Genomic DNA, 14,470 nt, shown 5'->3' on the forward strand with positions numbered 1-14,470 from the left:
GAGACACACAGTCTTAATTGGAAGCCTGTGTGTACAAACGTAAAAAAGATATGTGTAGGCAAGCAAGACCATGGGAGCTAAATGGACTGTTACATGTGAGATTTCTATGCAGGCTGTACATTAGGCTGCCTTCATACAGCTGTTGGATTGGCCTGGGCATTGTGTTGTCTATTATCAGCCACCTTCTGTAATTTTGTACTGTGTACAACAACACTCAGATCAGTTAGTGTAGTTATCAAGGGGAATTGATGTAGTAGCTCCCTACAACTAGACTCTCTCTGATTAATCTTGTTCTTAATTATTTAATCCCATTAAATGGTCTTATTTGACATTTTCTCTCTGCATTCAGTGGACAGACTGGTCAGGGACATGCACGCTTGGTATAGGGAGGTAATTATCATTACCAAGTAAGGGGAAAATGCCCACCCCATTAACTCCAACATTGTATAATTTGCATGGGTTGTTCCTATCTGGTTTGCTTACATTAGCTACTGGTAGGACTTCATTCAGAAATCACCTGTTTTAGCTCAGAGTTTGACTCTTTGGCTGTTTTTAAGCTACTGTTGATGGTCAGTGACTGTAGGCTGACTGCTTGTTAAGCTGCAATGTCTAGTTTCCTGTTTCTACATGTTAAATACTGAATATTAGACATGCAGGTGGGGAGAACTTGGAATTTGGGGAATTTGAATTGTGAATTGTAGTCCTTTAACAAAGCTGAATATTGAAAGCAATGTAGCCATTAATATAACTAATTGCTTTTGCCGTTCAGTGATTAATAAAGTAACATCATTACGTTTTAATGAGTTATATGTGATGAGAAATTTATTACATTTTTCAACCTTTTAAGCATTGTCTAATGGTTCTCCACAGATATCTCACAGCAGCTCTGTTTGTCCATTTGTGAACCATTTGACCCAAATGGTTCATCAAGTTCATATTTCATATCAGAATTTTCATCATTTGCCTTTCCACATCTACAGGACACCCTGAACATGTTCGTTTATTCATATTAGTATTAAATATATGTATAAAAGTGAGATGCCAGAGCAGAGTTGCTGACTTATAGAGTGCTTCTGCCTTCACTTCATCTTTGTGTAACATTCACTGGAGCAGAACACTGGGTTAAATCACCTCTGTATGAAAGACAGCACACTCTCTGCGCTCTCTGTGAGAATGATTACACAGGACTTTATAGTGGCACGATCATGCCCCTGCTTTAAAGTTACAGCCTGAAATCTGCTGGAAAACAGTCAAGTTTCCAGTGATAATGGCTGGTCATCAAAATAAAGGATAATACATAATGCCTGGGAAAGCAAAAACAGAATTGTTTGCCAAACTTTGAAAAAACAACTGACTGTGCAGATATGCAACATAATTACCACCTGATGACTGTCAGAGTGATATTCTTTGCTGAAACACTGCAAAACAAACATTTACCTTTAGCCCCCTCCTGTCTGGCACATTGTGGGGTAGGGATTTGGAAATCTGGGACTGGGGATTTATAAAAAATACCACAAGGATTTCAAATGAATCCTAACTGAAATTTATGGACAGCAGTGACACAAGGCCAGCCTGAAAAACCCACATGAGGTTTCCAATTAAGCCCACCAGTCAGTAACCCACTGCATCCCACTGTCAGTGAGAAAGAGATGCTATGGCAGTACTGCGCTCAGCGCTCATAAACCCTGACCTTTTGTCCACTCAGCTGCAACCTTTCATCTGCAACTTGTTTTTGATTTATCATCCAGCTTTTGTCAGTGGGTGGAGGCCACCTGTTGTAATACCTAATAATTTCACTGAAAGAAGTACCCCGACACAGAACAAGGTTTGACATTTGAGGGGCTCAAACTGAAGCTGAAAATGAATAAGGGAAAAGAAAAAAGAACAAAAATAGAGATAGCAAGAAAGGGAACTTACCTCCCGTCTCTGTCCCAGTCATAAACGTCCACCTTGACCGTCCTGGAGGGGGGTGAGACAGACAGAGGTGAAATTGACAGAGAGGAGACAGAGAGTGTGAGGGAGACAGAGGAGAGAGACTGACAGTGGGACAGTAAGTCTTGTAAGACTGCCATTAAGACTATTCTTGGCCTTCACATCAAATAGGGTTCCACATTTAAAACCAACAGAAACCAGTTCAAAAGGATGCCTGCACCATAATAATGTCAGATTAATAACAATGATTGACTTAACAGAGGATTTTAAAAGGAATATACTGTACCACTAATTTTGTATTGTTTCTTATATACAATACAGACACATTATTATATTCCATGTATAACCCAGAGTGACTCTCATGCTCCACATCACCCACTTCATGACATGGATTTTCTAAGGATACACACACACAGTACTTGAATTTGTGTGCTGGGTTGACTCAGGCTGCTCCTCAGCTCTAAAGAACCATAATTTAAAGTGAGGATTTGGTTGTAAAGTTAAAAAACATAAGTTACCTTTAATTTAGGACACAGTTTATGTACAATGTGAACTGATGGTTTATGGCCAGTGTAAGTACAATAATTTATGTATTTGTGAAACTGTTTCTGCTTTGCCTCCATGTTGGTCTCAATAACACCAGCACTGGCCTGAGACTAACAGCACGGCCGACTGCTGGCATTATTCTGACCACCACAGACTCCAGTCTTCTCTTGACATTTTCAGTGCTCTGTCATTAAATTTACTTTACTTTTGTCATAACAAAGAAAAACAGCATTGTAAGGGGTCTGTATTTCCAGTAGCAGATTAAGGTTTGAAAAATGGGGAACTCAGTCTGCTGGGTAATGAACTCTGGAAACTTCGGGCTCTGGAAACTGTTTAAAACCAACATGATGAAGCTAAGATCATTTATCAGCCGTCAGACTACTCAAAACCCTGTTGACACTGGTAAATCACAATAACATTCAGCCTCTGACACCTGTGTGCCCCTCACCTGTCATAGTCTCCATTACAGAGTGCTCGGACAGGGATTGTAAATGGCTGCCAAACAGGGTTCAGATTGTTTTTGATCACCTCAGTCTTGTGGCAAATAGTGAACCTGGAAACACAAAAAGACAATTCAACATGGTGAGGATGACAATTCTAAAGAACTTTTTGTTGAAAAAATACAGATTAAGCTGGGATAGACAGGAAATCTGTCAAGAAATGTACAACAGGGGTTTGATCTTCACTCCCTGTAGTATGTAACATGTTAAGTTTGTAAGAAAGGTAAAGAATATGTGTGTCTAATATTTTTACTCCCTGGGTGTGTATTCAAAGTTAGCTCATTCAGACACACAAACAGTCTCTTGAAACACATTTCAACTGAATAAAGCCTTCAGCATGAGACAGCAGAAACAGAACAGGCTCGCAGAGGGTTTGATCCTAAACTGTGTGTCTGAAACATTGAAGACTACAGTAAATGCAGATAAGAACTTTCTGTCTCAGTGTCAAAAAAATATATTAGTTCTTCTACCATCTGATGGTAAAGAAGTTTTCAAATTCCTCAAGGGACCGGACAGAGAAATCTGTTGGCAGAATTTTAGTCGTTAGTGACAAGGGAAGAGTTATGAAAGAAGAGCTGCACACTTGCCTCAGCTGAAGGACTAACAGATGGACCAAACAGTAAAGTTTCTACAGACATTTAGCAAACACACATGCCGAACAAAAACACACACTTACGTCCCATCCTCATTGCTCCGGTAGAAGACGAGGAAAGGGTCAGACTTGCCAAAGAAATCCTTTTTATCGAGCTTGTTGGCACAGAGCTGCATGGTGGCAATGTCCTGGGAGAGAAACCACAGTTTATTTTTGTGCCTTGCATTCATTTTATCAAGTATGGTTTAGTTCAATCTTTCAGCTGGACTTTGCATAAATTATGATTTTTCACCATACTCACTCGTCCACTTGGACTTGAGCCTAATCTCTTTAAGACCTGATACCTTCTCAAGCCCATACAAACACATAATGACCTGTTTCAGACTGAAAACCTGTAGAGAGAAGACTCTGTCCCAGAGAAGACTTGGGACTTCTCTGCATGGGAATTGTTTGTCTTCAGACAGTGTCCATGTAAGGTTTGACCATCCCGATGTAAGGCTTGTACTCAGTTGGCAATGTATTAGCTACACCTGCTCAGTAGAATCAGACAAAATAAAATAAAATAAAATAAAATAAAATAAAATAAAATAAAATAAAATAAAATAAAATAAAATATATAGCTATTTATATATGCATATCCTTGTATACACACAGAAAGTGGTACAATAGCTAAAACTAGTATCATTAGTAGTATTAGTATTAAGATAACTTAATAAATTGACAGCTGAGTGGAATTCAGTGGTAGAAAGTACATTTGCTTGGCAAGTGCTCTAAATTCACTTTCAGAGGAAAGTGTACTTTTTACTCGACTACATGTATTTGACAGCTGTAGTTATTTTATTGTTACAGATTAAGATTTTTCTAAACATAATAAGCTTAGAAATACAAAACACTGTACAAACACTGATCAAAGCAGTGGTTCCTCATCTGTTGTGCTTGTAATAAAGCAGCGTGTTGTTGGGGCTCCTTATGTTTCAGATGTTTTTCAGTTGTTAGTAGCTCCACCAAAGAGACATTTCCCCTCAACACTGGTGTGATTTAATTTGAAAAGCTCACTTGATTATTCCAGCCCTGAAGGGAGCCAATTATCCAAAATTTCACAAAACAGCAAATATTAGATAGAAGTCCAAAAAAATTCTTCAAATTGGTTCAGCAGAAATTTGTTGTTCATTCTTTTCATCCTCCATGAATCATCTGACAATCCATCAAATGTATCTTGTGAGCCATGGAGGGACTAAACTAAGGTATATATGTATAAAGAAATTATTGAAAAACAAACTCAAAACTAGCTCCATCTCGAACAGCTACAACAGTAAAATGCTGCTTTTCCATTTATGCATCAGTATTAGCAATCTAAAAATGTAATATACATTAATATGTCAGTCACAAAAGACATTTTTCTGCTGTATGAGTACTTTTGATGCGTTTAGTACATTTTGCTCAGAATCTTTCTGGATTTCTTCCACCACTGGTGTACTTGACTCACAATGAAAGGAAGGATTCGGTCCCATTTCTGGAGTTTACGTTTAGACAATCTAATGCTACATCTGAAGCCACATCTGTGGTAATGAGACGTCCAGATCTTTCTTTTCTGAAAACATGAATACTGTTGTACAAAAATTGGCAGCTCATGTGTGAAAAATAAGCCACATAGATGAAAATTGTGTTTGTGTATATTGAGCATTGCCTGTGCTCTGTTTAGTGGTTATAGAGCCTCAAACCCACAGTTATGCAAAATTTTAATGTGTACGTGATTTACAGGTGAGCAAACCAAAAATTAAACATAGGGATGTAGTGGATTTGTTTGTGACCTCAAATTGAGGTTTACCTATGATCATATGAATATGATCCAATCAGAATAGTGCCATCTTATCTGTTCATGATATGCAAAGAGAAACCAGATGAAAAAATGCCATCACTTCCATTATATGATTTCAGTTGGATGAAAGATGTCCATTAAAAAATTAAAATCATAATGTGGATTTCATTTTTAGCCATCAGTGATATTTCTTTTTGTTTTGACTATTAAACCCATTTAATGGACTAATAACATTACAATGGTTATTGTTAATTATAGTTATTATCAGTACTGCACACAGCAACAGTACTTAAGCTTCATGCTGCGTACACAGTGAGACACTGATGAAAGAAACCCAACTAACAACACACAGAAAACAAGATTTGAACTCAGCCTGTCTTGTTTCTTTTGGTAAGTGGCCTGGTATAAGTGCAATATTGCACTCTGAGGAGTCCCTATACACATAGTGAACTTGGACTTGCCTCCATCTTGTCCGTTATTTTATAGTATCAGATCATGTTGTTGTATGTTTATCACTTACTTTACATTGCATCAGTTTGACACTGACATCTACAATAATGTATGAGTTGTAATGTGTTCTGACAGGTTTACCTCATCCCCAAGGCCCTCTTCTATAAATATGTTTTCAAGCAATGTCATCATGAAAACAAACAAGAACAACTTCAGAGCTTATGGGGAGATCAACATGAGGAGCTGTTCTTGTGCCACAAATTGCACATATTGCAAAAGTAATTTGTGGAAAATGTTCAATATCTCAAGAAGCAAACCTCCTTTTGAGTTCAGAATTAGCTGTTTGCATCAGATCCCCTGAAATTTTATAAGATGGTGGATGATTTTGCACAGAAATTGGCAAGGAAGAAACACATGTTTTAAGGTAAGAGAGCTGCATATTCAAAGCTGTTTAAAGAGAAATGCCAAAGGTTCTATGATCAGTATTTTTGTTTGACATGCGTTTAGAGTTTCACCGTGTGACTTGCTGACAGAGGTGGAAGATGCAAACATGGTCACACACTTGTTCTTATAAGTAAGGTTTTACCTGTGTATACTGTAAGCACCTGAGTTTTTGGACTAATGCAAGACTGAGAGATCTGGGTTTTATCTAATGTCTGGCTTCTTCAAGTGCCATGAACAGCAATGTCCTCATACTGTACAGTAAGTGTCTCCCTCTGAGACATCTGTCTCAGACTAATCAGGTACAAAAGGTGAAGACACACTGGTTTGTTATCAATATTTACCTTAAATAAAACTGATATTTAATTTGTGACATAAAGCTAAGCACAGATGTTTTTCCAGACACAGGCCTCATGAACCATAACTAATAAATGTGAATGTAAACTGTGAGTTCAAGGATTCTGCAGTATACCATCATCACCGCTGTATGGCCTGGGGTATGAGTTTAACTCTCCTGACATTCATATGCATGATATGGTTTGAAGAAGGTTAAACTTAATTCTGCATATACATTACAGCAAACTACTCCCTCAGTATTCAAATCATTACCAGCATGGATGTAATTGCATGTGTTTGCATGTAAAAGTGCATACTGTAATACCATGGTGAGCACGTTTGTATGTGGTGTTTGTGTGCTTGCATGTGCTTCTCTCTTTGATTGCAGTGTCTAATTATTTACCCACTGTGGCAAGAAAAGAGAACTATAAAACTGGATAAATAATTCATGAGAGGCTCTGATCATCACTTTGAAGGAAAAATTACAAATTCACTTTGCTTCCACTTGATGCAGATAACAAAATTATTCTGAAGTCTGTGCAGTGATTTAAATTCACTCGGCTAACTTAAAAAATGGAAACACACAATGTGACTGTTATGAGTTCAGACTGTAGTGCTTAACTTTCTGACCCCTGTCTCGGACTGTTTAGATAACCGAGCCAGGATAAAATTTTTAATAGACTATAGTGTAAATCTATGCAACATTAATGCATTTTGAGAGTAACAATATTCACCTAACTTTTCAAATTAAGAGCCCAAACAAGCTGTTCAGAATTATTGGCCTCAGTGTCAAAATGGGGACACCAGTAATGAGTTAGCCTTGATTTATCGGCTGTGCTTTTTGGAACCAGGAACACTGCTTACCTAATGCCTTACTTACCTAAGAGCCCACTACCCAGTTTGACTGTTTTTTAAACTCTTTTTGTGGAGGAACCAGGCAGGGATGCAAATAAATTAAGTTTAATAACTAGCTTACCTGATTCATCCCCTTACCCTTTGACTCAGTTCTTGCATGATCCATGACAGGCAAGTACTACAGCAAATCAGCAGCCAAAGACCATGAGTTCCTTCTCACTTCTTCATACAGTGATCTATTTGAAGATCAGCAAGCTCCTGAGGTTCCACAGTCCTATCCATCTCCTAACATCCATTTCCCCCAGTGAACTCGGTTGGGCTCAGCAATCCATATTCCCCAACGCTCTCTGCTTTCAGCCTCTGAAAACTCTGCAAACAGTATCTCCCCTCCCAGAAGCTCCAGATGAAGATCACATCTTCAACGTCTGAGGGGTCTTGTCCCTTCATGATGCCTCTCTCTGACCCACCCTCAAACAGCTACTCTTTACCTCCTCCAAAGATCTCAAAGCAGTTGAATTTGCCTCCTCATTCACCTTGTAATGTAATATCATTTGTTATACCACTGTCATTTTCTGTAGCCTGCCCACCACAGCTCCCCTGCTGTCTTTCACCAATGAACCAACCAAACCCAGCCAACCACCCTCAACTCTCTCCTCATAGGTGTGGATGAGAGATTAAGACCAGTCCTCTTCCAGGGTGAGAGGGCAGTATGCAATAACTAATGGATCAGGATGCAATGCTTCAAGCTGCCATTTCCTCGACACCTGCTCCTTTTGCAGTGGAGCAGATTCCAGACCAACTTGTACTCGTAATCCAACCAAGCACAGCCTATGTATGTATCTCAATTCATTGAATGAATGGTCTAGGTTCTACCTTAAAGAATCATCCCGACTGCCAGCTAATTAATGTCTTCATATAAGGTTTTACTCAGAGTTTTCACCAAGGTCTGCAGGTTACGCCAGATTCCCCCAACACATACCACAATTTACTCCTTAATACGGAAGTTAAAGAAGCATTTGTGACAGGTTCATTTTTCAGTCCATCTTTCCCCACATTCAGAATTAGTGAAGCTAATTGGTATAGCTGCTGGGAAATATTCTGGAAAAAAGACACTCATCATAGACCTGTCATCCCCCAAGGCTCCACCATCCCAAGCATCAGTAGCCTAATTGTGAGTCCTGACTTCTTCATGCAGTATTCAGAGATCTATTATGCCATCTCTCTAATCTGCCTGGCAGGCCAAGGAGGCTGGTTGTCCAAGGCAAACATCACCAATGCTCAGTGCCTACTGAGAAAATTCTCAGGATTTCCTTACTCATTTCAAATTTTGGCACCAAATGCCAACTTCAAGGTGGCTGAATCACTACTTTCCACTAGGGATATCTGTCTACTTTGATAGATAAAGACTTACAATCCATGTTCTCTCTGGCATTATTTGACTTTCTACACTTCTCTGCTGCAACCCTCAACTACCAACAATCACAACACACAACCATATCTGACATTTCTATCAGTTCTTCTGACTCTCTTATCTACCACTTCAAATGCAGCAAGGCCAAACTGCCTGGTCTGCCTCGACCCATCTACCTCCTTTGATTAGCTTCATCCCTCAGTCCATTAGGATCTGTGACTACATAAACTTAAGACTCACCAGTAAGGGCCCAAGACCCTGTGTTTTTCTCAGAGACAGACTACATGCCTCTAGTTTCACCACCACTTTCGCCACATCTTATCCAGATCCAAACTGTACTCTGAACATTCATTCCACATCACACATCCCTGCTTCTTAGCAGGGAATCCCTGACCACATCATTAAAATTCTCCGCTGCTGGTCTTCTCCATCATACCTTTCATGTATCTTCAATGATCTGAAGAACATTGGCAACTGACATGTGCGTCTTCTGAAGTTATTTTCAGGGAACTAACCAAAAATCTGAAGCATCTGAAGAAACAGCTTCCCTACCCACAGTCTCTCCAACATCAGCTGATGAGGACTTGATGGCTGAAAATGTTTGTGTTTGTTGCAAGGACGATGACTTTGTGAACTTAATGAACAGAGTCTAACCCTCTTGTCTTTATACATGGCCACAAATATTAATGATAATGCACCAGCTGTACACAGCACAGTTATAGAACATTATAGAAACTTATATAGCATAGGTTATATGCCCTGATGAAATCCTTCATCACAAACATCGTACAAGGCTCAGCAAGGACCACTTTGGACTAGGTGATAACAGACAGGGAGACTGCAGCAGATTCAAAGCTTCTGCCATGCAGTTTAACTTACTTTTAATGTTCTACTAGTCTAGCCTATTGTCCACTGTGAATATATTTTGCAATTTAAAATATGTATATTCAATAGTTAAAAAAGACAAAATAGCAAGGCCATGATGTGTCCTGAGAATGATCTGATACTGACCCGGCAGTTACTGAGCTCCTCGGCTGTGAAGATGATAGTTCCACATTTCTTTCCAGGAATCCCACTGAGAGAGAGAGAGAGAGAGAGAGAGAGAGAGAGAGAGAGGCTGAGGAACAATGAAGGACCACAAAAGCAATAAAGATCCTGAAGTTATTTGTGGTTGTCTACTATATGTTGCTACAAGAAATAGTCATGGTAATTTTCTGCCTCAAAACAGATATGTGCGAACCAGTATTGATATCAGGATATCAAATAATACTTAAAAATGAATAAACATCAATGATTAACAGCAACTTGCTCTCACCTTCAGTGTTAAAGCTTTACATAAAGTAAAGCAGGTACTCAGAATTGTTACTTTTGTCAATGACAATTATAATCAAACATATTTGGTGACTTTCTTCACATAAAATGACATTTAAAGTGATTAAAAAGTAGCTTTAAAACAAAAACTATGCCAAAATATATATTACAATTTATATTCCTATAAAGAGTAAAAGCTAAATGACAATATGAGAGATGGATGATTTGACAAAATCATGTGTGCCTTTCACACAAAAACATAAAAAATTCTCCTGCATCTGCAGATTATGTTAATTATTGATACACGTATATGCTGTAACAACCGCCCAAAAGAGCTATTATTCAGAAGTTAATTCAGCCGCCAGACTTGTTACTAAAGCCCCCAACTGAGTGGGTTCTTGTGAATTTGGGCACCCATGATGAAATCAGACAGTGAGGTGACCATATTGGGAGAACAGGGCATAGCAGAGATTAGGCAAAGGAGAGTTGTAACTGTGCGCTAAATCTGTGTTCATTCCTATATTTAACTTTCTTGGTGTGTTAGAGGTCGCTTAAGGTTGCTTAAGGTTTTGACCAGTGTTTGGCACTTCATTTTGATTCAGCTTTAGCCTTTTGACGGAAATGTATATTAGTCTTCACTATCATTGGATTTTTGACAATACCATTTTAGCATAGTTTTCAAAAGAGACAATTTAGTCTTATTTTAGGAACTAATTTTTTATTTGCATTCTAAGGCTACAGTTGTCGCCATCTTTGTCATGTAGTTACTATGGTTACAGGTGTTGTCACAAGGCTTTATCGCAAGATTAGTGCGATTTATTGTTCAGGCACACATGCAATGTCCATGTAAATCTGCTCTGCAGTAACACAAGAGGCAGTCTCTCCTCAGTAAATCCAGTTATCATTTCCAAACATTGTTTGAATACAACCACTCTCTGTCATTCCTGCTCACCTAGCATTAGCATTACCACAGATACATGTTCTTTCCACTGCAGAGAAGCTGATCATTCAGAGGCTGGATTCACTCACTTGTTTGATATACTGACAACATAGGGATATTTGCGAACATCTAGAGCAGGCCTTCTTCATGTCCTGACCTTGGTCCACATCCGGACTGAATGCCAAGTCATTCCGAACCCAGCCAGTATCGTCAGCTGTGGGTCACATCCAGCCCACCACATTCCTGTCCAGTCCACAGTATATTAACAAAATCAGAAAATGCATGTATCTAATGTTAGTCACCAGTCAAGGTCCACTCCATCCTGAAAGTGACTGTAAATCAGCTGGCCAACCCATGACAATGAGCCAAAAACTCAGTATGTCATAATTCACCTGCTCTACTAGCTTTGTGATTCTCAGAGAATCACAAAGCTTGCCTATTAGATGCAAGAGAGAGCATTCGTGAAACAAACAACTTCAGCAGATTGTGGGCTGTAGTTTCTCCTGTGAACACAGCCACCTCTTCAGCTATCGCAGCTGTGTCTTTGGGCTAAGCAGAGGCAGATGCTTGGTAAACGACAGCCAAGACTACTGTTACTTGGTTTTGGAAGTGGCATGGTGTGATTTACTATGAGAGCAGAGTAGGGAAGATGGTGAGACCTGGCCTGTCCACTTTACCTAAAGAAACAGTCCTGCAACAAAGAAAGGAGGACTGACCCCCAGAGGCCGAGCGGCAGGAACTGCAACAGCTGAATAGTTCTGGAAAAAGCTCACAATCCACTGGTGGCTAAACCAACCACTACAAAAACAGACACAATGTTCCCATTACAGCTCCAGATGAGGAGTGACCTGTGTGACCAGGGCTTCCAGGGGACTGTGAAGGCTGCAGTCATATGGTGCGTGTGGTTTCATCTAAACTGGGTTGGAAAAATGATCAATATGGTTGTGGGTGGGTCATCAAAGTATGGCCAGACAAGACCACTGTTTTTTCAGGCGGGCCCAAATAAGAGGTTTTAATTCCCAATAATGGACACCTCATCGGGCATTATCCCTTATGTAACAACATAAAGTAATGCTTTGAGCACATTGTTTTCCTAAACCTAACCAACCTTGACCACGGTGTTGTCAGTTGATTTTTATGTTTTTCCAGGACTGATATGTAATGGTTTTGGAAGGCACAGACAGATGATGTCATCCCGCTGATAGGGGCATTAGATCGGAATATACTTCTTTTCGTCGTTCTAGAGGGCGTGGACAAACGACCTGATCATTTAATTTGCCTCCATGTAGTATTACAGGAGTTATACACTGCACTGAGGCACATAAACAATGTTGGAAACAACAAATAATGGGCACTGTGCACAATGGTAAGAACAGAGAACCTGCAGACACTCACGTACTGGAGATGAAGGTGATCCTTTGCACCAAATTACACAATCAGACAGTAACCCTCCACCTGCTGATTTCACTGTGGCCAGCCACATTACATGCTGGTAATTAATCACAGCAGCAGTGACAGAAGTACTGACCCCTGATCAGATCCAAACCACTCACAAGTATCATAGCAAGAAAAGGAGGACTTCTGCTAATGAGACACATCACAAACCTTCTGTGTAATCACAGCTCAGTTCCTGCCTCCTAATTTCTCTCAGGGGAGATTGGACTCCTCATTCAGTGATGAATTACAGAACAATCTTGGCAATTGTATTGAAATTGGATCTGGATTAGAAAACAAGGCCTGTAGTCTGAGGGGAGGAATCCCCAGGTATAGCAGTGGCTCAGTGCTGTTTTCTGCCTGGTGTTCAAGCTGCTGGAAGATGCTTTGTTGTTGCTGTTGTCCTGTAGTTCCTCCAGTGTTTATAAAAAACTCCAAATTAACAGACTGGCTTTCAGGAATTTCAGACTCAAAGCAAAGTAAATTTCATAAATGGATTAATTTTACAGTTATTGTGAAGATGTGAGATTAACAATGAAGTCGAGCAAATTGAGGCAAGAATGCGTCTCTGCGAGTATGAAGACGTTTTACTTACCCCAAAGCTTCATGACTCCACCTCATGAATATCAAAAGAGGAAAAACTGAGAGAAAGCAATAAAAATAATGGATAGAGGACAGACTTAATCAGATTTAAGGACATTAAACTGAGCACAACATTTTTTTTTTGCCTTGTTGAATAGGAACCCATCTGTCTATTTTCCTTGAGTTTGTTTCCTGTCTCTGCAAGTTTTGAGCTCAGCCTGAGCTCTCACACAAACCAACACACAGCCATACTCCACAGGCAAACACACGAACAGTCGTTGCATATTGTTACACTCAGATGCAGCTCAGTTTCAAATAATTGCAAATAAGTTTGTTGGAAGTTTATGAAATTAAGATGGCTCTAACAAGAAACTGGCCCAGATTATCAAGTGAAAGCTTAAATCCACAAGAGCAGTCAGCCCTTAACCACCTTCTACAGTAAGCTATTGCTGTACAATGGATATTTTGTAGTCGATGTATGGGATCTTACACATTTACCTCTCATGTTGACATTCATTTACATCCACTGTAATTGGGTGAGGGCAGTAATCTATCATATAACAATCACAAAACTTGAAATCATCTCACTTACCACTATGGGAAACATACCGCAAATCTATGTCAAGAGCAGTATATCGTTCAATAAAAATGTTGAATTTCTCATTCATATCCTCTGTCTTGTTTTTTCTTCGTTGTGGTTGAGCTCATTTTTTCTCAAACAAAGGTACAAATACAATTCCTGACAAACAACCACTGGAAGGTGCAACTGTGACCACCACACAGTAATGTTGCAAATGTCCTTAGTGTCTGTCACATAACACCTTTCTAGCACTGTCAGTGTGCACACAGCAACAGATCAATCCTTTCTCTTTGGCAATATACTTCAAAGTTCCAAATATCGCTTCTACTGAGTTAATGGGAAAAGTTAGCAGCACGTATACATCTAATTCCAACATTGTCTAACTTTGAGAACGCACAGAATTGTGTGAGCCTCGATGCCCATCCATCGAAATAAAACTCATCACACAATTCTTCTCCAGTTTACTGGGCTTTTATTTTCAATTTATTACATTTTATTCACTAAGCACGTTTAACCATCTTTCCAGGGTGGTGTCTGAGTTTGTTTCAGATTTCCTCTTACTCTGTTCTGCTCTCTCTAAGAAATGCTAATGAACAGCCAAATAAATAAATAAAGAGAATTCCACTGATTGATTTCTGAGGAAACCCTGCCAACTGATTGCCATGCTTGCCCCTTGAATGTAGTTGTCAGTACCAGAGCAGTCATGTATATATTATGATTCTCTGTGAGAACTCTCTGTGC

At 39.4% G+C, this 14,470-nt stretch overlaps 1 protein-coding gene across 1 annotated transcript in view; it reads right to left on the reverse strand.

Annotated features, from left to right (window-relative positions):
• LOC139329489 (copine-9-like) overlaps positions 1-14,470 on the reverse strand; it is a 183,627-nt gene that overhangs the window by 48,556 nt on the left and 120,601 nt on the right. Inside the window, exons 8-11 of the mRNA XM_070959834.1 lie at positions 9,894-9,957; positions 3,655-3,758; positions 2,927-3,031; positions 1,918-1,959 (exon numbers count right to left, since the gene is read on the reverse strand). Coding sequence (XP_070815935.1) covers positions 1,918-1,959; positions 2,927-3,031; positions 3,655-3,758; positions 9,894-9,957 — 315 coding nt within the window. The remainder of the gene's footprint in view (positions 1-1,917; positions 1,960-2,926; positions 3,032-3,654; positions 3,759-9,893; positions 9,958-14,470) is intronic.

This window comes from Chaetodon trifascialis, chromosome 3 (assembly GCF_039877785.1).
Source record: "Chaetodon trifascialis isolate fChaTrf1 chromosome 3, fChaTrf1.hap1, whole genome shotgun sequence".
In the NCBI taxonomy this organism is placed as follows: Eukaryota; Metazoa; Chordata; class Actinopteri; order Chaetodontiformes; family Chaetodontidae; genus Chaetodon; species Chaetodon trifascialis.